Genomic DNA, 19,721 nt, shown 5'->3' with positions numbered 1-19,721 from the left:
CCCTGTAAGACTTTTTCAAGGATCTGCAGGAACTCTGGAATTAAACACTACCCACATGCATTAAAGTATCAGAAATATTTTGTTACAAGTGTTTTATAAATTACAAGTATTTTGTTATGCAAATTACTATTTTCCCCCTGCAGATCATTTTACCCTACAGTAGCTGGTAGAGCCTTGTTTTATGTTTTATTATGGAGGAGAGGGTGAGTGTTAAATCAATGATCTTGAAAAGTCATTTGGTGCCCCCCCCCCCCCAAAAAAAAAAAAATCTCTCGCGACCCACCCATGGGTCCCGAGCCAGACTTTGGGAACGGTTGGCAACCGCCTATATCCCCTATGCTCAGAACCAGCCCTGCTTTACCTTCATGATGAAAATCGACAAGGATTTGTGTTCTTGAAGCACTTACTTAAACTGTTATCATTATCTTGATTGTTAAAAAAATCTGTCCATGTATTTCACAAAAACTGTTTTAATAGAGGACAATTTGATTTTAAAAATCTATTTTAGAGAATCAATTTTTCTTTCATCCATGCCTTGTGCCCTGGTAAGGAGATGGCCCAGAAGAACAAAAACGAAACTAACTTCAGATTGATTCCTATCCAGTTGAACAGGATGTGAACTGTGAACCATGACGTCACATCGGAGTAGACCGAAGCAGACATGAAAATGCAAACTGATATATTTGCAATGCTGTAACAGTTTGACAAGAAAAGGTAATGTCTCCTTGTTGCAAATATGGTGCAATTTAACATCAAACGCTTACACCAATCTAACACTGAACTTGGACTGAAATCTTGAGTCAGATCAGCGGCGTTTTCCATGTATTTAACTGTTAATACTTTGGTTACCACTAGTTCAGATCTGTTCATATGTGAATAATGTAGCATTTACTCTCTACTCTTTGCATTTGATCTGCAGCTAGGTGATTGAAAATGCAGCCCTCCTCCTGTGACACCTTCGTGGCTCTGCCACCCTCCGCTGAGGGACAACGCATCATCTTTGGGAAAAACTCGGACAGACCTTGTGATGAAGTCCAGGAGGTTGTGTATTTTCCTGCAGCAGACTATGAGGGAGGGGCAAAGGTGGAGGTAGGTGACAGTTATTCATTAAATTGCGCGTGCTTCCTTGTGGATGCATCATTAGTGCCTCTTTGTCCTGTGAACAGTGCACATACATAGAGATTGAGCAGGTCGCCCACACATATGCAGTTGTGTTGAGCAGACCAGCATGGCTATGGGGTGCAGAAATGGGAGCAAATGAACACCAAGTCTGTATTGGAAATGAAGCAGTGTGGGGTAGAGAGAGTGCTGATGATGACGAAGCTCTTCTTGGCATGGATTTGGTCAGGTTAGCACACTGATAAAGCTTTTTGTTTGTTTGTTTGGTTAAACCAAGGTCAGCTGAAACACAACACTAAAACAAGTGTGAATCTTGACTCTTTTCCAGGCTTGGGCTCGAGAGAGCTGACACTGCTGAGAAAGCTGTAGATGTGATTACTGAGCTGCTGGAGAAATATGGTCAGGGAGGATCATGCATGGAGTGCCAGTCTGGCTTCACCTACCACAACAGCTTCCTTATCTCTGACAGGAAGGAGGCATGGCTGTTGGAAACGTCTGGGAAGTACTGGGCAGCAGAGAGGGTGGAAGGTAACTCGCAAAAAATGCCATGGAAATGTTGCTCAATATAATACATGGCAAAGGAATGAGTCAGAAAGTCCTTACTGGGTAGCATTTAGTCCCATCAGTGAAAGCTGACCTCAACAAGTTATGTACATTATTTGATTACTAATATTTATTAATATTGCTATTACATGTTCTCCTCTTCCTCTTCCTTTCTCTAGCTGGACACCGTAACATCTCAAATGAGTACAGCATAACAACTAAGATCGACAAGGAACATCCAGAGATGAGAGAGTATGCACAGAGCAAGGGCTGGTGGAATGGGAAGACTCAGTTCAACTTCTCTGCAGTTTACTCCTATGCAACTACAGGCAGAATTGAAGCGTCTGGAAGCAGATACTGTGAAGGAAAGAAGATGCTGGAAAACAGCAATGGTTAGTGGTGCAAACCTCAGTTTGACACCCAGAGGAGTGAAAGGGGCATGACTTATTGGATGTGTGTTGATTTTATACTCTGAAGGTCATATCACTGCTGAGAAGATGATGAATATCCTGAGGGACAAAGACAGTGGAATCAACATGGAGGGGATGTTCATGACAACAGGAAGCATGGTGTCAGTGATACCCAAGGATCCTGCTCTACCTGGTGTTCACTACTTCACAGCAACTCCAGACCCAGAAAGGTAAACTCACAAGCTCATAAGAATGTGTTCAGATTCATGATGGCGGCAGTTACTTGTGATAAAATGATGTTGTTGTTTTTTTTTTTTTTTAAAACAGGTCTGTCTTCAAACCTTTCATTTTTGTGAATAACATAAATGAGCTGAAAGAGACGACTTCTCCCAGTTACGGATTAGATGACCCTGTAAAGAAGCAACCCCGCTTTCAGAGCAAACCAAACCGCAAACACGAGCTGTTTGTCAAGCATGAAGTTGTGGCTGCAATTATCGACTCCTATGAGGTATAGCTCTTCAGTTCAAACCTTAATTTAACTTCATGTACGGTGCCTATAAAAAGCATTCACACCCTTGGATGTTCTGCCTGTTTATTGATTTTATAAATTAAGTTTGGTCAATATAATTTCACTTTTTTAACAAAAAACCTCTTTAATGTCAAACAGTTATATAAAGTTATTTCAATTGAATAAAAATAAATAAGGTAAAAAGTGATGGCATAAATATTCACCCCTTTTATAGTGACTGACCTAATTAGACAGAGGTCCAGCCAACTGGTGCTAGCAGTCTCACATTTAGTGAAATAAAGATCACCTAAGGGCAGTGAATGTGTCTGGAAGGTCCAGTCACTAGTTAATCAGTATTCCTGGCTACCATTACACCATGAAGACAAAAGAACACTCAAAGCAACTCAGAAAAGGTTATTGAGAAGTATAAGTCAAGGAGGGAGTTCACCAAAAGCAGTGTGGAAGAAAAATTCTTTGGTCTGATGAGACTGAAATTGTGCTTTTTGGCCATCAGACAAGACACCAAATACTGCGCATCACCATAAACAACATCCCCACCAGCATGCTTCACATTGGTGGCAGCATCATGCTGTGGGGATGCTTCTCAGAAGCTGGCCCAGGAAAGCTTTTAAGGTAGCGGGTAAAATTAATGTGGCAAAATATAGGAAATTCCTGGAGGAAAATCTTTGATCTGCAAGGGAACTATGGCTGGGGAGAAGATGTATTCTCCAGGAAGACAATGATCTGAAGCTTTCAATGGAAGCTACACAGAAATGAATGTTCTGGAGTGGCCGAGTCAAAGCCCAGACCTCAATCCAATAGAGAATTTGTGGCTGGACTTGAAAAAGGCGGTTCATGCCTGATCCCTGTGTAACCTGACAGAGCTTGAGCAGTTTTGCAAAGACGAATGGACTAAAATTGCACAGTCTAGATGTGCAAGCCTGATTAAGACCTATGCACCTACATACTTTTATTCAACTGACAATACTTTGTGGAAATTGGTTTGACTTTGACATTAAAGAGTTTTCTTTTGTCAGTAAAAAAAAAAAAAAAAAAAAAAAAAAAAATTGAGGGGTTGAATATAGGCACTGCATTACTTGCCCTGGTGCTGTCACTGTGCTAAAGATGTAACTAACAGTGTATTTTTTCATCTACAGGACAGGGGGAAGAAGATAACGGAAAGCATGAGGAAGCTAGAGAATGAAAAGATGACACAAATGGAGGAAATTCTTTCACATGGTTTCCAGGAACCTGAGTCGTTGGTGAATCTGTATTCAAGCTGTGTTAAGGAGGAGTTGGAGATGTATAGCAAAAAATGATTTACCTGTTAGCAATACATTTCCTTAGCAATAAAATAAATGCATCGGTAATTATCTTGAGGTCAGTAAATAAGTTAAACCACAGAAAAACTGAGAGATGTATAACTGAAATGTATAATTTTAGTAATTTTAGACCATTTGTGTTAAGAAGGTTCAAGTAAGATCCAACAAGTCCCATTTTCATGCATAATAAAATGTTAGTTCTCATTCATCAGCAGAAACAGGTGTTAATAAATTAATCATGGGAAACATAATTTAAGGGTTTGACAATAAAAATTTATTTCATCTTAAATCAAACATTTTTGCAGTCCTTGGCAGAATAAAAACACAATTCCAGTTGAAATAGTTTTAACAACATAACAGAGTTTAAAATAACTCAAAGTTTTAAATGAAAAAGCTATAAAATTAATTTTGCACAGTCTGTTTCCAATTGATTTTTAAATACTTGAGTTAAAAAATATTATTGCAGTCTTTTCAGACTTGAAACTTTTTCTTTCCTGTTGAGGAGAATGTGATGTTTTCATAAAGTCTAGAAAAAATAAGTCGATACTCCCTTATTATACATTTTGGTCAAGTTTGCTTTGGTAGTTGCATGTTAACATGGCCGGGGATACATGAAATGTTTTCCTTAAACTGGCAGAACGGACTAAATCAGAATAAAGTCATGTTAAACTGCAGGTTATGAAGCTACAGTGTTTAACGCTACATAACCAGTACACCTACAAACTAGAAAAACACAAGTTGAACTTTACACTGATGAGGGTAAAATGCCTTTTTCCCTTTTCCTTTGGTAGAAGAGCAATGATACTGTCCGAAGTATCGCCTTCAGGAGCATAATACATTTAGCAAACATCTAGGGTGTGTTTACTCACACTATGACTCTACTTGAATTAAATGTTCAAAGTCAAAGTGCATCAACTTTCTGCATAACAATAAAAAAATATTTTTAAAAGCAGCATTATGTCAGCCTTTGAAATTACATGTTGGCCTTTTCTTAATCAGTTATGGCTATCAGCGCTTTCCTTTATGTTAATGTTTGACAGAAGTTTCTAAATGAAGCAGCAGCAGTCTCTCATAGCACCGGGAACAATGGAACACTCGCAGATTAGCTATCTAGAATTTATATAAAAATGTAACAAGAGGCTCACATAAGAACAAAGGAAATATAACCTTATTCCCTTTCTTCTTGTTAAATAAAAATGTGATGGCTAACCACTCAGAAAAACTGTCGCAAACTGATCCAATACGGGATTATTCATGCCACTCATTAATAATGAGCATAGCAAAGAAAAAGTACAAATTCGAACTGGCCACAACACAATCACTGATGATTCCCTTTAAGACCAGCTCCACACAACTGCAGTCTTTAGCTGCTAAACACAGCAGTGCAAAATGGTGCAAAACTATTTTCAGAGTAAGGGCACACTTTAAAGGTCAGTTCTGTTTATCCCTGTTGCATGAATTCTGAAGTATTTGCAGTCATTTTGTCTGAACTCAAAATGCCATGTATCTTTGGTAAAAACAAACAAGGACTTTAAACCTCATTTCAAGAATCGGTAGTGAAGGCGACTGTCTTGGAAGCCGTGTTCCTGATTGATGTGCTGGAGCACACCTCCCTGCTGTAGCCTTGTTCCATACAGCACGGCCTCACCGATGTCCTGAGCCAAGCCCACCTGCTGGAGCCACTCCACCAGCTCACAGCCAAGAAAACAGTCCACCATGGTCCTCTTCCCACACCTGAAAGTCAAAGATGCATTTACCCAGAAGTCTACTGTGCTCTCTTTAAGGGGATCGTTAGGAGTAAAACACCACCTACATGTAATTTAAGTATCAGAAATATTTTTTACAAGCATTTTATAAATTACAGGCATTTTGTGATGCAAATGACTATTAGTATTTTTCCTGCAGACCAGGAAATCCATGAGTATTCTAGAAAAACAGGGCTTCCCAAAGTATTAAAATAATAGAAAATATATAATTCAGGTTTTAAATGATCGTAAAATACTTGATAACATGTTGTTATTTTCAGTCTCGAAAGTAATAAAATGCAGCTGGAGCTTGGACTTATGTCATCTTCTTATTTATTTTGTCTGATGGTGTCATGGTCTAACTGGTGTTGGATTACATGGTGACACTCTGTTAAAGGTACAGTGTGTAGAATTTGGCAATTTAGCGACATCTAGCGTTCAGATTTTAGAATGAGCTGATCTCCTACCAAAACGTCACATCACTAAGTGCAGAGAGCCTGTGAAGACCAAAAAGGATCGTGAGACGGACATCATTTACAGCAGTGACGAGGTGAGGGTTTATTCAATCATTTTTGTAACTATTATTTTTATAAATTATAGGTCAGTCTTCTTCTCCACCTGCCTTCAAGGTAGCTTTCAGGACCAGCGGGCAGGTTTGTATTTAAAAATTGCGTTTCGCTCTTTCTGTCCCCTAAATGTTGCCGTAGACAACATGGCAGTTCGTTATGTCAGCCTCCATGAGGGTGACCCGCGGTAATGTAAATTTAAAAAGCTTTTATCTAATTTTGTGAAAAGAAAACTAAAGTTTAAAGGAAATGATTGTGCACTTATTTTAACATTCTTCACATAGATATATAAACATTACATCCCACGTACACTGTTTCTGTTCGGCGAAATGCTGCCAAATTCTACACACTGTACCTTTAACTATTCTGCTATGCCACTTGCTTCCTGATTTTAAGAACTTATCAGTGTCTTTGGAGACATAAATGCTACTTGGGAAGAGTGTGCTGGGCCACAAAGTGCTTTTACAGTTTACAGAGATGATTATAAGAAATGTAAGTTTACCCTTAGAAGTCCACAGGCTATTTCTGACATTTTGTCAATGCTTTTCTTTTGACAACATGAACCACTCAGAAGATGTTTATCACGCTCATGTTTGGAATCTTCTTTTTCATCACAACCTCAACTTAATGAAATGAAAACTATTTTTTGCTGTAGCTTACTGTATTAGGTATGTTACCTCCTAAAATAACAACAAATATATCAGAATATGAGAAAGTTGTCATTTCAAGAAGTAGAAATTTAGAAAATGTTATAAACTTACACATTAAAGTAATAAAATTACATTTATCAAGCTAAAAATTAGGGTTTTTTTTCTTACAGAGAAATATGTATCTATAGGAATATTTGTCCACTGATCAATTCTTAAGTTTAAAGAGAGAATAATGTGGCATATTTTTGCATTCCAAGGATGTGAGGGATTCTCAAACAGTGCAAATCTAAACACAAAAACATGTACAAGTGAGCCAAAATCAGGCTAAATACATAGAAATACAATGATGTGCTTTTTCCAGTTTTAGCTGTGAGGCAACAGCGCTAACCCATATGCCGCCACAGCCCCTGGACCACTGTCCCCTATGTATGACTGAATGATTGGGGAAAATAATCTAATTGTGATTTTTTTCCCCTAACACTGCGATTTGAAATGCACTTATTTCTAAAGTTTCTCATCTCATGTATTTTTTTTAACAGAAACAATAAATAAATTATTATAACCAACACAATATAAGACTAACAAGGACTAAACAATCTTAATTTAATTTTATATCTCATTGTGATCATTTTGACTCGTATTGCAAATTGAACATGAATTTTTGTATTGAAGGGAGTAATAATTTTGATGTCATTCTCATATTCAGTAAGAAAATCCTACAAAGTAGGATTTTTTGTAGACTATTCTTTAAAAAATGGAACTTCAATGATTGCATGACATGTAATGCATAACATCTCTGCTGCAAAAAATGTTTTAACCTGGTATTTTGGCCCAAATTTCAGGTAAAAGAAATATTGCACCTTCTGTGATTTGAAAATTGCAGCGGTCCATATTGCAATTTAATCTAATTTGCAATTTATTGCCCAGCCCTACCCCTATGTGTAAAATACATGTTTGTATCCAATTCAAATGATTATATTTTTGTTCTGACTGACCTATTGGCATAAAACAAAAACTGAAAAAGAGGTTAAAAATCACACACAAAGTGATTGCAAAGCAACATGTGGTATTTTTTTCATGCTATCAAGTGAAAAAATAGCACATGATGACAACGCACTTGTGTGATTGTGGACTTCTGAGGTTTAAGTGAATCAGTCACTTAACTAAATGAAGGGCAGTGGCTCATTAATTGTTTGTTGTGACCCCAGAAAACACCTTCAAAGCAATGTTACTGTATATTCAAAGCAAAACATGTGCATTGAAATTCCCTGTTTATGAAACTAAATTGTGAAAAATAAAAGGTAAATATTAAAGTCTCATGTTATGATTGTCTCAGGGTTTTTTGGTGGGTCCCACAGCATACAGAAGTTTGAGAAAGGCTACTTTTAACATTTCATCCCAACCTGTGACTAAAGGGGAAAGCCTTGGTACACTCACCTCCTTTTTCTGATGATGTCATGAACACACTGGTCTTTGTGGTATTTTGTGAACTGAGTGCAAGTCATCCTGACTTCCTCAGGTACGTCAGTCTGTGGTTGCTCTTCTGGCTTACTTCTATTCCACAAACGGCTGAATCTGAACACCATTCACAGACATATGAAAATAAGGAGACTGTATACTGTCATGTTGGAGAACTACATATAAATAATTTTAGTAATGCTAAAGAGAGAGGCAGAGTTTCTTATCAAACATTCCTTACCTCTTCTTAAATGGCAGTATGATCAAGTGCTTATCCAGACCAAACAGTGCAAAAGAGAGAAAACCCTGGTGACAGAGAGTTTGTCATGACACTGGTACTCTGACAGAAATGTTCATAATCTTTACGTTACATTTAGATCACTAACCTGTCCATAGTTAGCCACTGCACAGAAAAACTGCAGCTCCAAGTAAAGTCTACCAGGAACACGATTAAAGAGCAACCACAAGCAGCTGGATAAATTCTGTCAAAACAGCAATTACAAGAGAATTTATTTTTCAAACTGAAAACCAAAACACTTTTTAGAGGTAGATGTTTAAACTACCTGAAATTATTTATTAAAAACACAGCTATTAACTGTTGATTTTGAATCCTCTAAAACCAAAAATAAAACAAGTAAAACAATTTATAAATATTTTTTTCTGTGGTAGTCTCTTTGGTAAAGATTCCGTCTGACAGTGACAGGAGCTGAAAATAACACGGCTCAGCCCTTTATATCTGATTAGGCTTGTGATGCACTAAATATAATAATTCATGTCACTGTAGAAGTGAAAGGTGGTGGTTTACTCACAGCGAGCAGGCTGACAGTCAGGAGCAGACACAAGAGCACATGACGGGCCACTTGTCTATCTGCGACCTGCTGGAGCTCCTCCACTTGAACAAGCAGGCAGTCTGTGGATGTGCAGCTGTTCTCACACTGACCTGAAGGTGGCAGCAGAGCAGAGCTAAGTTAGAGCTCTTTCTGACATTTAAATGTTTGGTGCTTACTTTGAGCATTGGTGATTGCTTCTTTATATCAATTTGTAACATTAGAATTTTTCAGTGTCCTGACAGCGAAGCAGAGATTTATTTAAAAACTGGACACAGAGCTTACAGGAAAGTGGTTCCTTTTTTATGTTACTTAATGGGGTTTAATTCTGAGTCAACACAGAATGGAAACAAGCGTCTGTTGATTATCAAACAATACCTGGGAGTGTTGCTGTGTCATTCATGTTTGTGCTGATGATCATGTCAGGCATGGGCTGGGCTGGTGCACAGTCACATATGAGGCATGCTGATAACAGAGTGATAACAGAAAGAGTGATTCTTGACCCTATTACTGCATTATCCTTTCTATCAGTGAGCTCAGGAAATGCAAAAGGCAATAAACACAATCTAAAGTTGACTACTATTATAAATCAGAGCTTAATAACACATGCACATTCATCTTTTTTTGGTTTGAATGACATTTAAACAGGACTGTTTTAATCAAAATGTATTTTTTTAGACTTTTTCTTCATGATCTGTTCTTTCCATAATTCCCATCTTGTACTATATTCTATAATCAGCAACTTTTGCACCAGCATACGGCATAAATAGTGAAAACAATGATAAATCAAGAGTTACAGTAGACCGTAAAGAACTAGTAGACCACTAATCACAGTCTAAGTGTTTCCCTTTAACACATGCTGTAATGGTTTGCATCTATTAATATCATCTGGCTGATATGATTACATTCCTTTCAAGCCATTTCAAAGTGAAACAAATTTCAATCTAAGAGATTCAATCAAAAGTCCCTCGTCTCTGAAGCACCATACTTCAAATAAAGAACTGAACTCACAAGGAACTTCTCATATCATGTTCCCAGATTATGAAATCCAATGTTTCCCTATTGTTTTTGCCTCTTCTGTGGTTACTTGGTGATTTTGTAACTGCACTGCTGTTGTTTTTTTTTTGTCTGCTTGTGTAACTGAAGTTAATCCACAGACGGATAAAGAACAGGCACAAGAATTGCTTAAGAAACAGTTTGCTGAAGATGACCTGCAGATAAGAGTCAGTTTTTCTTTGGATTTCTGATAGTGTTGTTTTCTTACTCTCAAACGTAGGTTATGACCCCTGACAGACTGTTTCAGATAAGCAGCCTCTGCATGCAATAAAATGGCCATTTATTACCCCTGCATTAAATAAATAACCTGGTCATGATTTAATGTGATCAAAAGTAAACATTAATGCAAAAGTTAGCTAAAAAAGTCCACTATACCTCCGTTAGGCACTCCTGAAGGAGCCGCAGGTACAAATGGATTGTCATTTTCTGGTTCAACTTCAGTCACAAGAGCCTCTGTGGAGTTTCCTTCTTGTATAAGTTCATTTTTGGCCCAACTTCCTCTACTTAGACACACAAGAGAGCCCCCACCCAGCAGTATACTGAGGGCAGCTACAACTGAAGTGCAGATTATCTGTAAAACACATACAGACATGCAGCCTTTACAAAATTTACACCATTTTAGAAAGAAATGATTTTACAAGGCAGAACACAGGAGAATGACCTCTACTTATATTTTTACCTGTGATTTGCCATAAAAGAAGGACGAGTCAATCATATCAGGCATTTTCTCCCCAGAAATCAGTAACACAGCCGTTGCTAAAGCTGGAACCCTGTTAATATAACGTCAAACACATTAAACATTAACCAAGTCAGGGAAAATGTGGTCAAGATTAAATACACAGGAAATTTAAAAGTTTGTTTTCGTGATTTATAATAAACTAGGTTGGCAGTCTCTCTGCTAAATTTCTTTTGTACTCTCATGGGCCTTTAAAACTCTTTGTGTGCTAAATGTCCCAACATGTGTATTTCACTTTACCGCATGTGCAGGTTTTACAATATTTGTTTGACAGGTCACCTATTTATGATTTATTTATAAATTCTATGGTTCCAAAAATGGGCAGGACAGGGGGACACAGCAAGGCAACTAAGGAACACCAGATGATGACTTCAGCACTCTAGAAGAGAATCAGACCATTTATTTTTCCTCACAATCAACAATGTGATTGGAGTCCAAGTCCAAGACTTATGCCTTAAGGCCTTTTAGCATTGAGGGCAACACGAATAAAGGTCTTTGCACACCAGACATGATTTTAAATTCAATGTTCATTTTTCTAAAGTGTAGCAAATCAAAGCAAGCTTCCACACCAGCAACGCAACTTCCCAGAGCAAAATTGCGGGGTTTTTTTTTCAAATCATGGTTGATTTTTTTCAAAGTTTTGTTCAGACGAGCACAACCCTGGCCATTCAAAACACTAGCTGGTGCCAAATGTGTGCTTGTCTGAGCAAAATAAAAAAAGGTACAGGTTTGAAAATTAAAAATTTTGTGTGAATTATTCCCGGGAAAAAATCACATCTGGTGGGCAAGGACCTTTATTCGCATGGGATTAGTATTACCAAGGGACCTTCAGTCACGTCTAACATTGGCACAGGACGTCTGTGTTTTAATCCTGTGCGAATTGACCATCTCTGTAATTTGTGGAGGGAAAATTCCAGGGCCATTTACCTAGAATGGTTCAGCGCACACAGAGGCCCACAGGTAAGTCAAATCTTGTGCAAATCGATATCTCTGTAACTTAGGTTTTTTACAATCCATGCAGCTTTTTCTGATAAAATTTGAATAGAGGCAGATCAATGAAGTTTTGACACATAAAGGTTATAAACAGAGCGTGTCTTTCAGTTAATTTCAGCGCATGTGTAAAAGTGGCTTTAACTTACTTAACGTATTACTTAAACTCTACAGTCCAAATGTGTGCTGTACTCTCTTTATACGCACAGTGCTTCTGCTCTGCTTCCTACAGTTTGTCCTTGCAAGTGCCTGATCTTATATCATTATTATTTATCTGTACATTTCTAATTAATAAATTTCTGATTTGAAATGTGTCGCTCAACATTTAGTGGTTGTGCTCTGCACAAGGAAGGTTGTTGTGAGGAAGGTGGCTGCGTAATGATCCCAAATTTATAAAGTGCAGAATAACATTCACAACATCAACTGCACAAAACTGTTAAAAGTAACAAGAGGTTTCTATTTACCATTAGATTAATACTAATCCCATGCAAATAGTGCTTAAGTCTTCATTTAGAATTGCAGCAGAAAGGAGTAAACGTTGCAAGGCAGGAGAGCCCGGGCCCCACTTTTTTAATAATACAACATCCTACTGTGTGAGATAGGTTTTTCTTCTGTTGCCTCAATCTAGACAAAACAAGTCAAGGTTGGACATTGAAAATTAACTGACAGTCTCACAGCTGCATCCAAGTCTCGAGAAGATCTGTAGCGCCAAATGAGGCCACGGCAGTCACTGAAATTATTGCAGGACTGGGAATACAAATCTTAAAGATGTTCATTGAGTTTTTTATTTTCCAGGAATTTTTCATCTTCAGAGAGTCAGAGTTTTAAAACTCTGTTTAAGGCGACTGCTATTATTTCAAAAATAACAATATAAAAAAGTAATTGCAAACATCATGACTGACCATGTGTTTGTCATGTTTACATTTTTTACATGTTGATATGTACATTGTAGAGTGGGGGTGCTGAAAATATTTCAAACAATAAAATTATTAAATATTTAAAAGGGAGTCTGACAAAAAAAAAAGCTTGGGAATCTCTACATTAATCACTTTTCAAAATAACTCACCCCCATCCTAAAAGCACCAAAACACCTGGTGAAACTTTCTGGTCTTCATAGTTCTTCATGAGCACAAGAGAGAGAGCTATCAACCCTGGAACAAGATAATCATTCAAACACAAGTCATGAAACTTCAGATTTCAATGCTTCCTGGAAAATTTCAGTGTTTAAGGTAAAGGTGAAGTATTTGCTTGGAGGTTGTTGAGCACATTCAGAGCATACCTGGCCACACATAGGTGCTGTAGAGTGAGGTACAGAGTAATGTGAAAGTCAGGACCTGCCCAACAAAGTTGCCCTCTTTGACTACAAAGTTCCAAAGGATCATCCCAATGCAACTTATAAACTAGAGACAATATAAGAACAGGTGTCAACTTTAATCAAAAGACAAAGGAGTAGAGTTTAGACAAATAAAGGCATATGCTTACCTGTGCCAAGAACAGGTTGACTGTAAACACATGAGGTAGTCGATTGAATTTCTTACTCAGAAATATAACAGTAATGGTCCACACCTGTCAGAGAAACAATGGTTTGATGTTAAACCAAAACACTGAATTCCTATTTCATAATATAATGAAGCAAACTACAGAGGCTTGCATGCATTTTGCATCTGTTTCAAGTTTCTTACTTTTTATAGCCACTAGTTTCAGGTTCCCTAAATGAAATGCTGAAAGTGACCATAAAAGGGAAGTAAGTCTGGCAGCCAGTGGGGTATCTGTTTGCTCTCACACTGCAATCTTAAAGTTAACAATCATTCAAACATTTTTAAAGTAAATGTAAGAATATCTTTATAATTTTACTCCGTTGCTCCTAAATGTCACCATGCAAGAAGGAAAAAGTCTTGTGTAATATCTGTATTGACATACAGCAGGATAAACCTGTTTTGTAACTTCCCTGTGATCTCAGTTTTCACACAAAGAGGAATTAGTTAGTTATAAATGATAAGCTAAAATAAACTAATCTGAAGTATGTAGTCACAGTGGCATGTATGTTTTTTGACTCACCAGTGCTATTAAGCTCACAATGCTTATGTCAAAGGTGACACTCTGCAGTGAGTTCATCAAAAGCTGTGGATCCATCCATGGGATTGACAGTAGCCAGGCAGAAACATACATGATTGGAGCCGACAGAAAAGTGCTGATCACCATCCCAGAGGTTACCTGTGACAAAAATAATTTAAACATTTAGAGCTAAAGGGAAAAGTTGTTCAAATAGTTGAATGTTTGTCGGTGTGCAATGAGATAAACACTACTCACAACTTCTAGCTCTGCGTTGTAGTAGACGGCGTAAATTGCCACACTTGGTGCAGTGGGAAACACTCCATAAAGAAAGGCATAATTAGAGAGACTAGAGTGGTTCAAAGCGCTGGTGTTGGTATGGTCCAACAAATCCACCATGTCCTTGCAGATCAGGGGCATTAGCAACCTGAAAGTCAAATGAAAAGACAATTACTTTTGGATGGGATGACTGAGAAATGAAGAGCTACTGCATATTTTGAAAGCACTTGCTATCATTCTGCATACTCATGCACATGTCAGCCATTGTGTAAAAGGCTTGTGGTCTGAGAAAGGCCATTATCCAAACCATCCGCTCAAAACAACATACTTGGACTACAGTAATCTCTAACTTGCTGACTCTGTGCAGTCCTAGAGTATGCATCATCATAGAAACCAAACTTGTTTGACAACAAAACAATTTCCAAAGAATACTGAAGTGTTTTTCCACTCACAGTTTAGCAGTAAGAAGTAATATCAGTGTCACCAATGTAGACCTGGTTAGTTTCCTTAACTGGCCCACCATGGACAAACCCAAGTAGAAGAGAGCTGCTCCTCCGAAGGAATTTGCCAGACCATCCACAAAATCAGCCATGAATGCAGGGATCCTCTGGTGTAGGACAAAGTGGGCGATGAGACCGATGATAACCATGAATACAATGGGGTTCTTCAAGACCTGTAACACTACAAGTCCCATTATCAGGAGTTTGCTCTGCTGATGATCTCCCTGGTTCTTCCACTTCTGGATCTCACAGAAGGCAAAGCCAATGGGATTGAGAAGCATCAGGGACACAGGTGCAACCAGGTAGATGTACTGAAGGTACTCTGGGTATGTGCTCTGGTACAGAGCTTCAACTGCGGATAAAGATGAAGAAAAGCGGATCAAATACAGCAAAACCTACTGGGAATCTGACATGTTAAAATGCAGCACAAATGTACTGAAGTAATTAAAAAATACAAAATATCTACTGTCAAGATGAACTTGCAAATTGTTTAGCATGTGGCACTTTCGTTCATATCTGACTGATTAATCCTGTCATTAAAGTCTATACATAATTGCCAGCCTTAGCAAAAAGATCAGCCTAAACACAAATTTAACCACAGCTTCCCTTTGATTAACCAAAACAAAAGCTAAACTTATAAAGTTTTCAAACTTGGAACAAATACTAAAACCAAAGATTCATTTGCTGAAGTGAAAGAAAGATTCTTTCTAGAAATTTAATCAGAAGTTTAAAGGTGTAGTGTGTGAAATATTTAGCTTAGCATTTAATGGAACAAACTCAGTAAAATAATATTTAGAAATAGGACTATCTAAATTAATTTTGATTGCCTGATTATATAAAAAAAAAATTTTTTTATTAACTTAAAATAAGCCTTTTATTCTTGCATTCCTCCATGGAGTCTGCCATCTTTGATTTTTGAATCTTGCATGTTTCTACAGTACCACAGATGTCATCAAATAACAGAAACCCATTCTTAATTCCACTGGTTGCCACTGATAGCACCAGAAGTGAGCATCACAATGTAGAATCTGGATGATGTTGCTAATAATTCCTTATTTTACACATTGCACCTTTAATGAATGTGAGGCTTAATTTCAATCTCCTCCCTAAACCCTGAACTCTTACGGACTTTTCACTTTACTTTTATAGGGTTTACCGTCCCCAGGGAATCCCTGTCATACGTCACAGTGAGTGTGTGAGTGTGCACATTGAGACTGGGCCTTACTCTGACTACTCTGCACCGGAATAACCTCTGTAACAGATTGTTCTGTACTTGATTCATCAGACTGTTTTATGGCTGCTAATGTCCTCTATAAAGGCAACAAGTCAGTGGAAAGGCCTTACAGACAACATGCAGAACTGTGGCTGTTCCAAATGCTCTTTAGTCAAGCAATAAATCTGTTAAAGCACAATCTCAACAGATGGCTGTTATGCATGAGTTTGGTTCTGCTTGAGGTTTCCTCCTATTAAAAGGAAGTTGCTTTGCTAAAAGAAGGCAAGTGATGAGCTCATGGTGAATTACCGATCTAGATCTATTCTTCCTGTTAAGTGTCTTAAGATAATATTTGATTTGAGTTAGCAAATAAAGGCAACTGCCTAGGGGCCTGTTCTCCAAGGGACTTCAGGATATGCATCAAATATGAGGTGCATATCTTAAAGGTGCAGTGTGTAATATTTAGCCTAGCAGCATTAAACAAAGCAAACTTGGTGAAAACAGGAACATAATATTTAGTGAAACAATATAATATATATTCTGGTGATTAAAGAGGTCTGCTTATAAATATTATTTTGCCAAGTTTGGTCTGCTAAATGCTACTATGCTCAGTATTACAAAGTGTACCTTTAAACTGCTTTCAGTGATTTTAGTGAGGCATGTGTTCTTAATGTAAAAAAGGGACCAAGAGTGAATAAATAGCAAAATTTGACATAATTTTACACAAAATTCAAAAAATGGGCCGGACAAAATTGTTGGCACCCTTAACTTAATATTTGGTTGCACACCCTTGGGAAAAAATAACTGAAACCAATCGCCTCCTTTAACCAACAACAAGCTTCTTACACCTCTCAACTGGAATTTTGGACCACTCTTCTTTTGCAAACTGCTCCAGGTCTCTCAGATTTGAAGGGTGCCTTCTTGCAACAGCAATTTTGAGATCTCTCCATAAGTGTCCAATGGGATTTAGATCCGGACTCATTGCTGGCCACTTCAGAACTTACCAGTGCTTTGTCTCCAACCATTTCTTGGTGCCTTTTGAGGTATGATTGGGGTCATTGTCCTGCTGGAACATCCATGACCTCTAATACAGACCCAGCTCTCTGACACTAGGTCCTACATTCTGGCCCAAAAACTTTAGTCTCCAGATTTCATGATTCCTTGCACACAGTCAAGGCACCCAGTGCCAGAGGCAGCAAAACAACCCCAAAACATCTTTCAAACTCCACCATGTTTGACTGTAGGTACTGTGTTCTTTTCTTTGTAGGTCTCATTCTTTTTTCTGTAAACACTAGAACGACAAGCTGTATTTTCTGTAGGTGTATTTTCTGGAAAAATTCCAGGGGTGCCAATACTTTCGTCCATGACTGTAGATCCCTATCGACACATTGAAATAATGAATTGCACTCACGGTGTGTGTATAATTTTATCATAGCAATGAATATTACTCTAATATAAAGCAAATGCTTATTCTCCTAAGTTACAAGTAAAACACATGTTAAATATTAAAATATAAGATATGGTGAGTTTAAGTTATGATGCTTTTCCAAAGCTGATGAGCAAGTTTTGTTGTGTTTTTTTTTTGGGTATTCATATTTCAGAAATAGGCATTTCCTGTAGTTCTCTGGCTTTTTTTACCTGAAGGGAGATCCTTCAAAATATTAAACAGGGAGGGGCCTTATATTAGTCTTTGCTTCAGGCCTCCAGTTTACTAAAACCTTTTGTTGCAAAACTTTCAAGCCTGTGCAGTCTGACCAGTTTTGTCGATAACTTATATAAACCACAATTTTAAACCATAGGTAAGGCTCAATATGGTGAGAGTTGTGTTTATATTTCTGTAAAATCCTCCAGTTTGAGGATAAAATAATGACTATTTAGCTCAAAAATAACCCCACCTCCTCACCGTGGGAACGTTTTCCTGCATTAGCAATTTGTTGATACAGGAGGGTCCTGAAAGTAGCAATTTTCAGCTCTGTTTGTCATGGGTAATTATATTATGGTTCCATGATGGGGCAACATTAGGAGAGCATGATTATTGTCTCAGAGGATAAAAAGAAAAATGTGGGTGGTATTTTTTCTTTACACTTACCTATGGGATATCCCAGAGCAAAATCATTGCTTTGGGTGGCAAATATTGAGAAAATCCCAGCTTTGCTGTAGCGGTTCTCAGGACTGGCGACTATCAACGTTAGGACACACACAAGGGAAAACACACACACTTTGGCTATGAGGATGCTCCACAGGAATGGCCAGATGACATTACCGAAGTCCAACACGACCATGTTCTTGAACAGCAGTGCTGGGAGGGCAAACTTAGAGACAAAATTTCCCAATCCTTTAGCCTGGGTGGAGGTGATGATGTTTGCCCTCCCTGCGATGTATCCGCACAATATTATCCCAAAACACTCCAGGAGAGCCGGGAAGAGCTTGTCAATAGACATGGTGCCTGAAACAGCAGAGGAGTCCGAGTCTTCCTCCTCATATAGAAAGTTTGTAGTTCCGCCCTGCGCCTCCATCACTCTGATCTTCGCTCCTGTATCAGCAGGCTGCTCTCATGCCTGGTCTGTCATAGGCCTGGTTAGCTGTCATGTTTATGTTACAGCTCGGCACTGTCAGATACAATCACAGGAAGAGTTAGCCGTTACAAACGTTAAACGCTCTGCTGCCAGAGGGACAAAACAGAAGACTGCTCAGTTAACAAAAACCCTTCATAAACGTCATTACGAAACTAAAAAGTACAAACACAGCAACTTTAACACCATTAAAGTGCGGCTGTCAAAGTCACTCCCTCACCTCTGAGTGCAGCCGTGCCTTCTCCTGTACCATGTGTCAAGCTTCAGAAGCTATTAGCCGGTGAGCTAAGGCTTAGCATTAAACCGGTGTCCTACGCAGTATTTAAAAATACAAGGTTACGCTTTTCATTTACGACTTAGAACTTTCACATGGTCTCCTTTAGTCAACCCCGCCAGTTAAGTCCGTGCTGACTCTTGAAATACCGTTTTACATACGCAACACTACAGTTCCCACCCAGCAACTTTCGTAATCACCGACTTGTCAACAACAATTCCACCAATCACGTTTCAGTAGAGGGAGAGGGGGCGGGCCTTACTCCATGCTCCAAACTCAAACGTGCTCATCAGGCAAAACGTGTAAGTGCCTGTTTCCAATGGTGACAGAGCAAATTACACACGAATGCTTTTCACTGGTTGTAAGACTAGGCTATTGAGTTAATGGACAGGAAAGTTGCCTCACTCCATTGCATTCTCCAGCTTTCAGGTGTAAATTATCAGCCAACCAAATATTTTATATGCAGAGGTCAATTTTTCACGGCGTTTGAAGGCAGGGGTTCTCAACCTTTTCAGCCCAGGACCCCATAAATAAAGGTGCAAGAGACCGGGGACCCCACTGTACCTGAAGGTGGTTGAACACAGCCACGCACAATCAGGGGCGGTTTTAGTGACTTGGAGGCCCCAGGCAAAGACCAGTGTGAGCCCCCCCTAATATCACTCACCTCAACTTCTTTGATGACCGCCATATAAACGTGATTCAACAGAAGCAGTACAGTGTGCAGTGCTCCACTAATAACACATTTAACTCCATTCAGTGTACGAAAATCTGCATTATAACCAACACGTGTTAGGTTAAGTATTAGTGAATAGTTGGTTACATCAAGCTGGACGAACTGCATCCACCTTAGATGGAGAATAAAAAATGCACAAACTTGTGGCTTTTGCTCATCATTTTCTG

At 38.4% G+C, this 19,721-nt stretch overlaps 2 protein-coding genes across 2 annotated transcripts; one reads left to right on the top strand and one right to left on the bottom strand.

Annotated features, from left to right (window-relative positions):
• Positions 1–622: 622 nt before the first annotated feature.
• scrn3 (secernin 3) lies at positions 623–3,899 on the top strand. Its single transcript, XM_041806881.1, has 8 exons — positions 623–714; positions 920–1,089; positions 1,167–1,348; positions 1,448–1,647; positions 1,842–2,054; positions 2,140–2,302; positions 2,400–2,580; positions 3,738–3,899. The coding sequence occupies exons 2-8, from the start codon at positions 934–936 to the stop codon at positions 3,897–3,899; spliced, it is 1,257 nt and encodes a 418-aa protein (XP_041662815.1). The 5' UTR covers positions 623–714; positions 920–933.
• Positions 3,900–5,439: 1,540 nt separating this feature from the next.
• Positions 5,440–19,004, bottom strand: LOC121522458 (integral membrane protein GPR155-like). The gene is made up of 16 exons (XM_041806880.1): positions 18,768–19,004; positions 18,064–18,583; positions 14,714–15,113; positions 14,241–14,409; positions 13,989–14,144; positions 13,413–13,496; positions 13,210–13,330; positions 12,997–13,081; positions 10,884–10,974; positions 10,580–10,775; positions 9,527–9,613; positions 9,131–9,261; positions 8,708–8,803; positions 8,563–8,627; positions 8,301–8,438; positions 5,440–5,636 (listed from the first exon to the last, which is right to left on the bottom strand). Exons 2-16 carry the CDS (start codon positions 18,488–18,490, stop codon positions 5,441–5,443), a joined length of 2,442 nt encoding a protein of 813 aa, XP_041662814.1. The 5' UTR covers positions 18,491–18,583; positions 18,768–19,004; the 3' UTR covers position 5,440.
• Positions 19,005–19,721: the final 717 nt, after the last annotated feature.

The sequence above is a fragment of the Cheilinus undulatus genome, linkage group 15 (genome assembly GCF_018320785.1).
Source record: "Cheilinus undulatus linkage group 15, ASM1832078v1, whole genome shotgun sequence".
NCBI lineage: Eukaryota > Metazoa > Chordata > Actinopteri > Labriformes > Labridae > Cheilinus > Cheilinus undulatus.
This window is presented reverse-complemented; position numbering and strand designations above follow the sequence as displayed.

Excerpts from the sequence above, each read along its gene's own strand:
- scrn3 (XM_041806881.1), top strand. The coding sequence starts at position 934 with ATGCAGCCCTCCTCCTGTGACACCTTCGTGGCTCTGCCACCCTCCGCT. Across the intron at positions 1,648-1,841 it reads GGCAGCAGAGAGGGTGGAAG|CTGGACACCGTAACATCTCA; the intron begins GTAACTCGCAAA and ends TCCTTTCTCTAG. Across the intron at positions 2,055-2,139 it reads GATGCTGGAAAACAGCAATG|GTCATATCACTGCTGAGAAG; the intron begins GTTAGTGGTGCA and ends TATACTCTGAAG.
- LOC121522458 (XM_041806880.1), bottom strand. The coding sequence starts at position 18,490 with ATGGAGGCGCAGGGCGGAACTACAAACTTTCTATATGAGGAGGAAGAC. Across the intron at positions 13,331-13,412 it reads TCAACCTGTTCTTGGCACAG|TTTATAAGTTGCATTGGGAT; the intron begins GTAAGCATATGC and ends TATTGTCTCTAG. Across the intron at positions 10,776-10,883 it reads TCTTTTATGGCAAATCACAG|ATAATCTGCACTTCAGTTGT; the intron begins GTAAAAATATAA and ends TGTGTTTTACAG.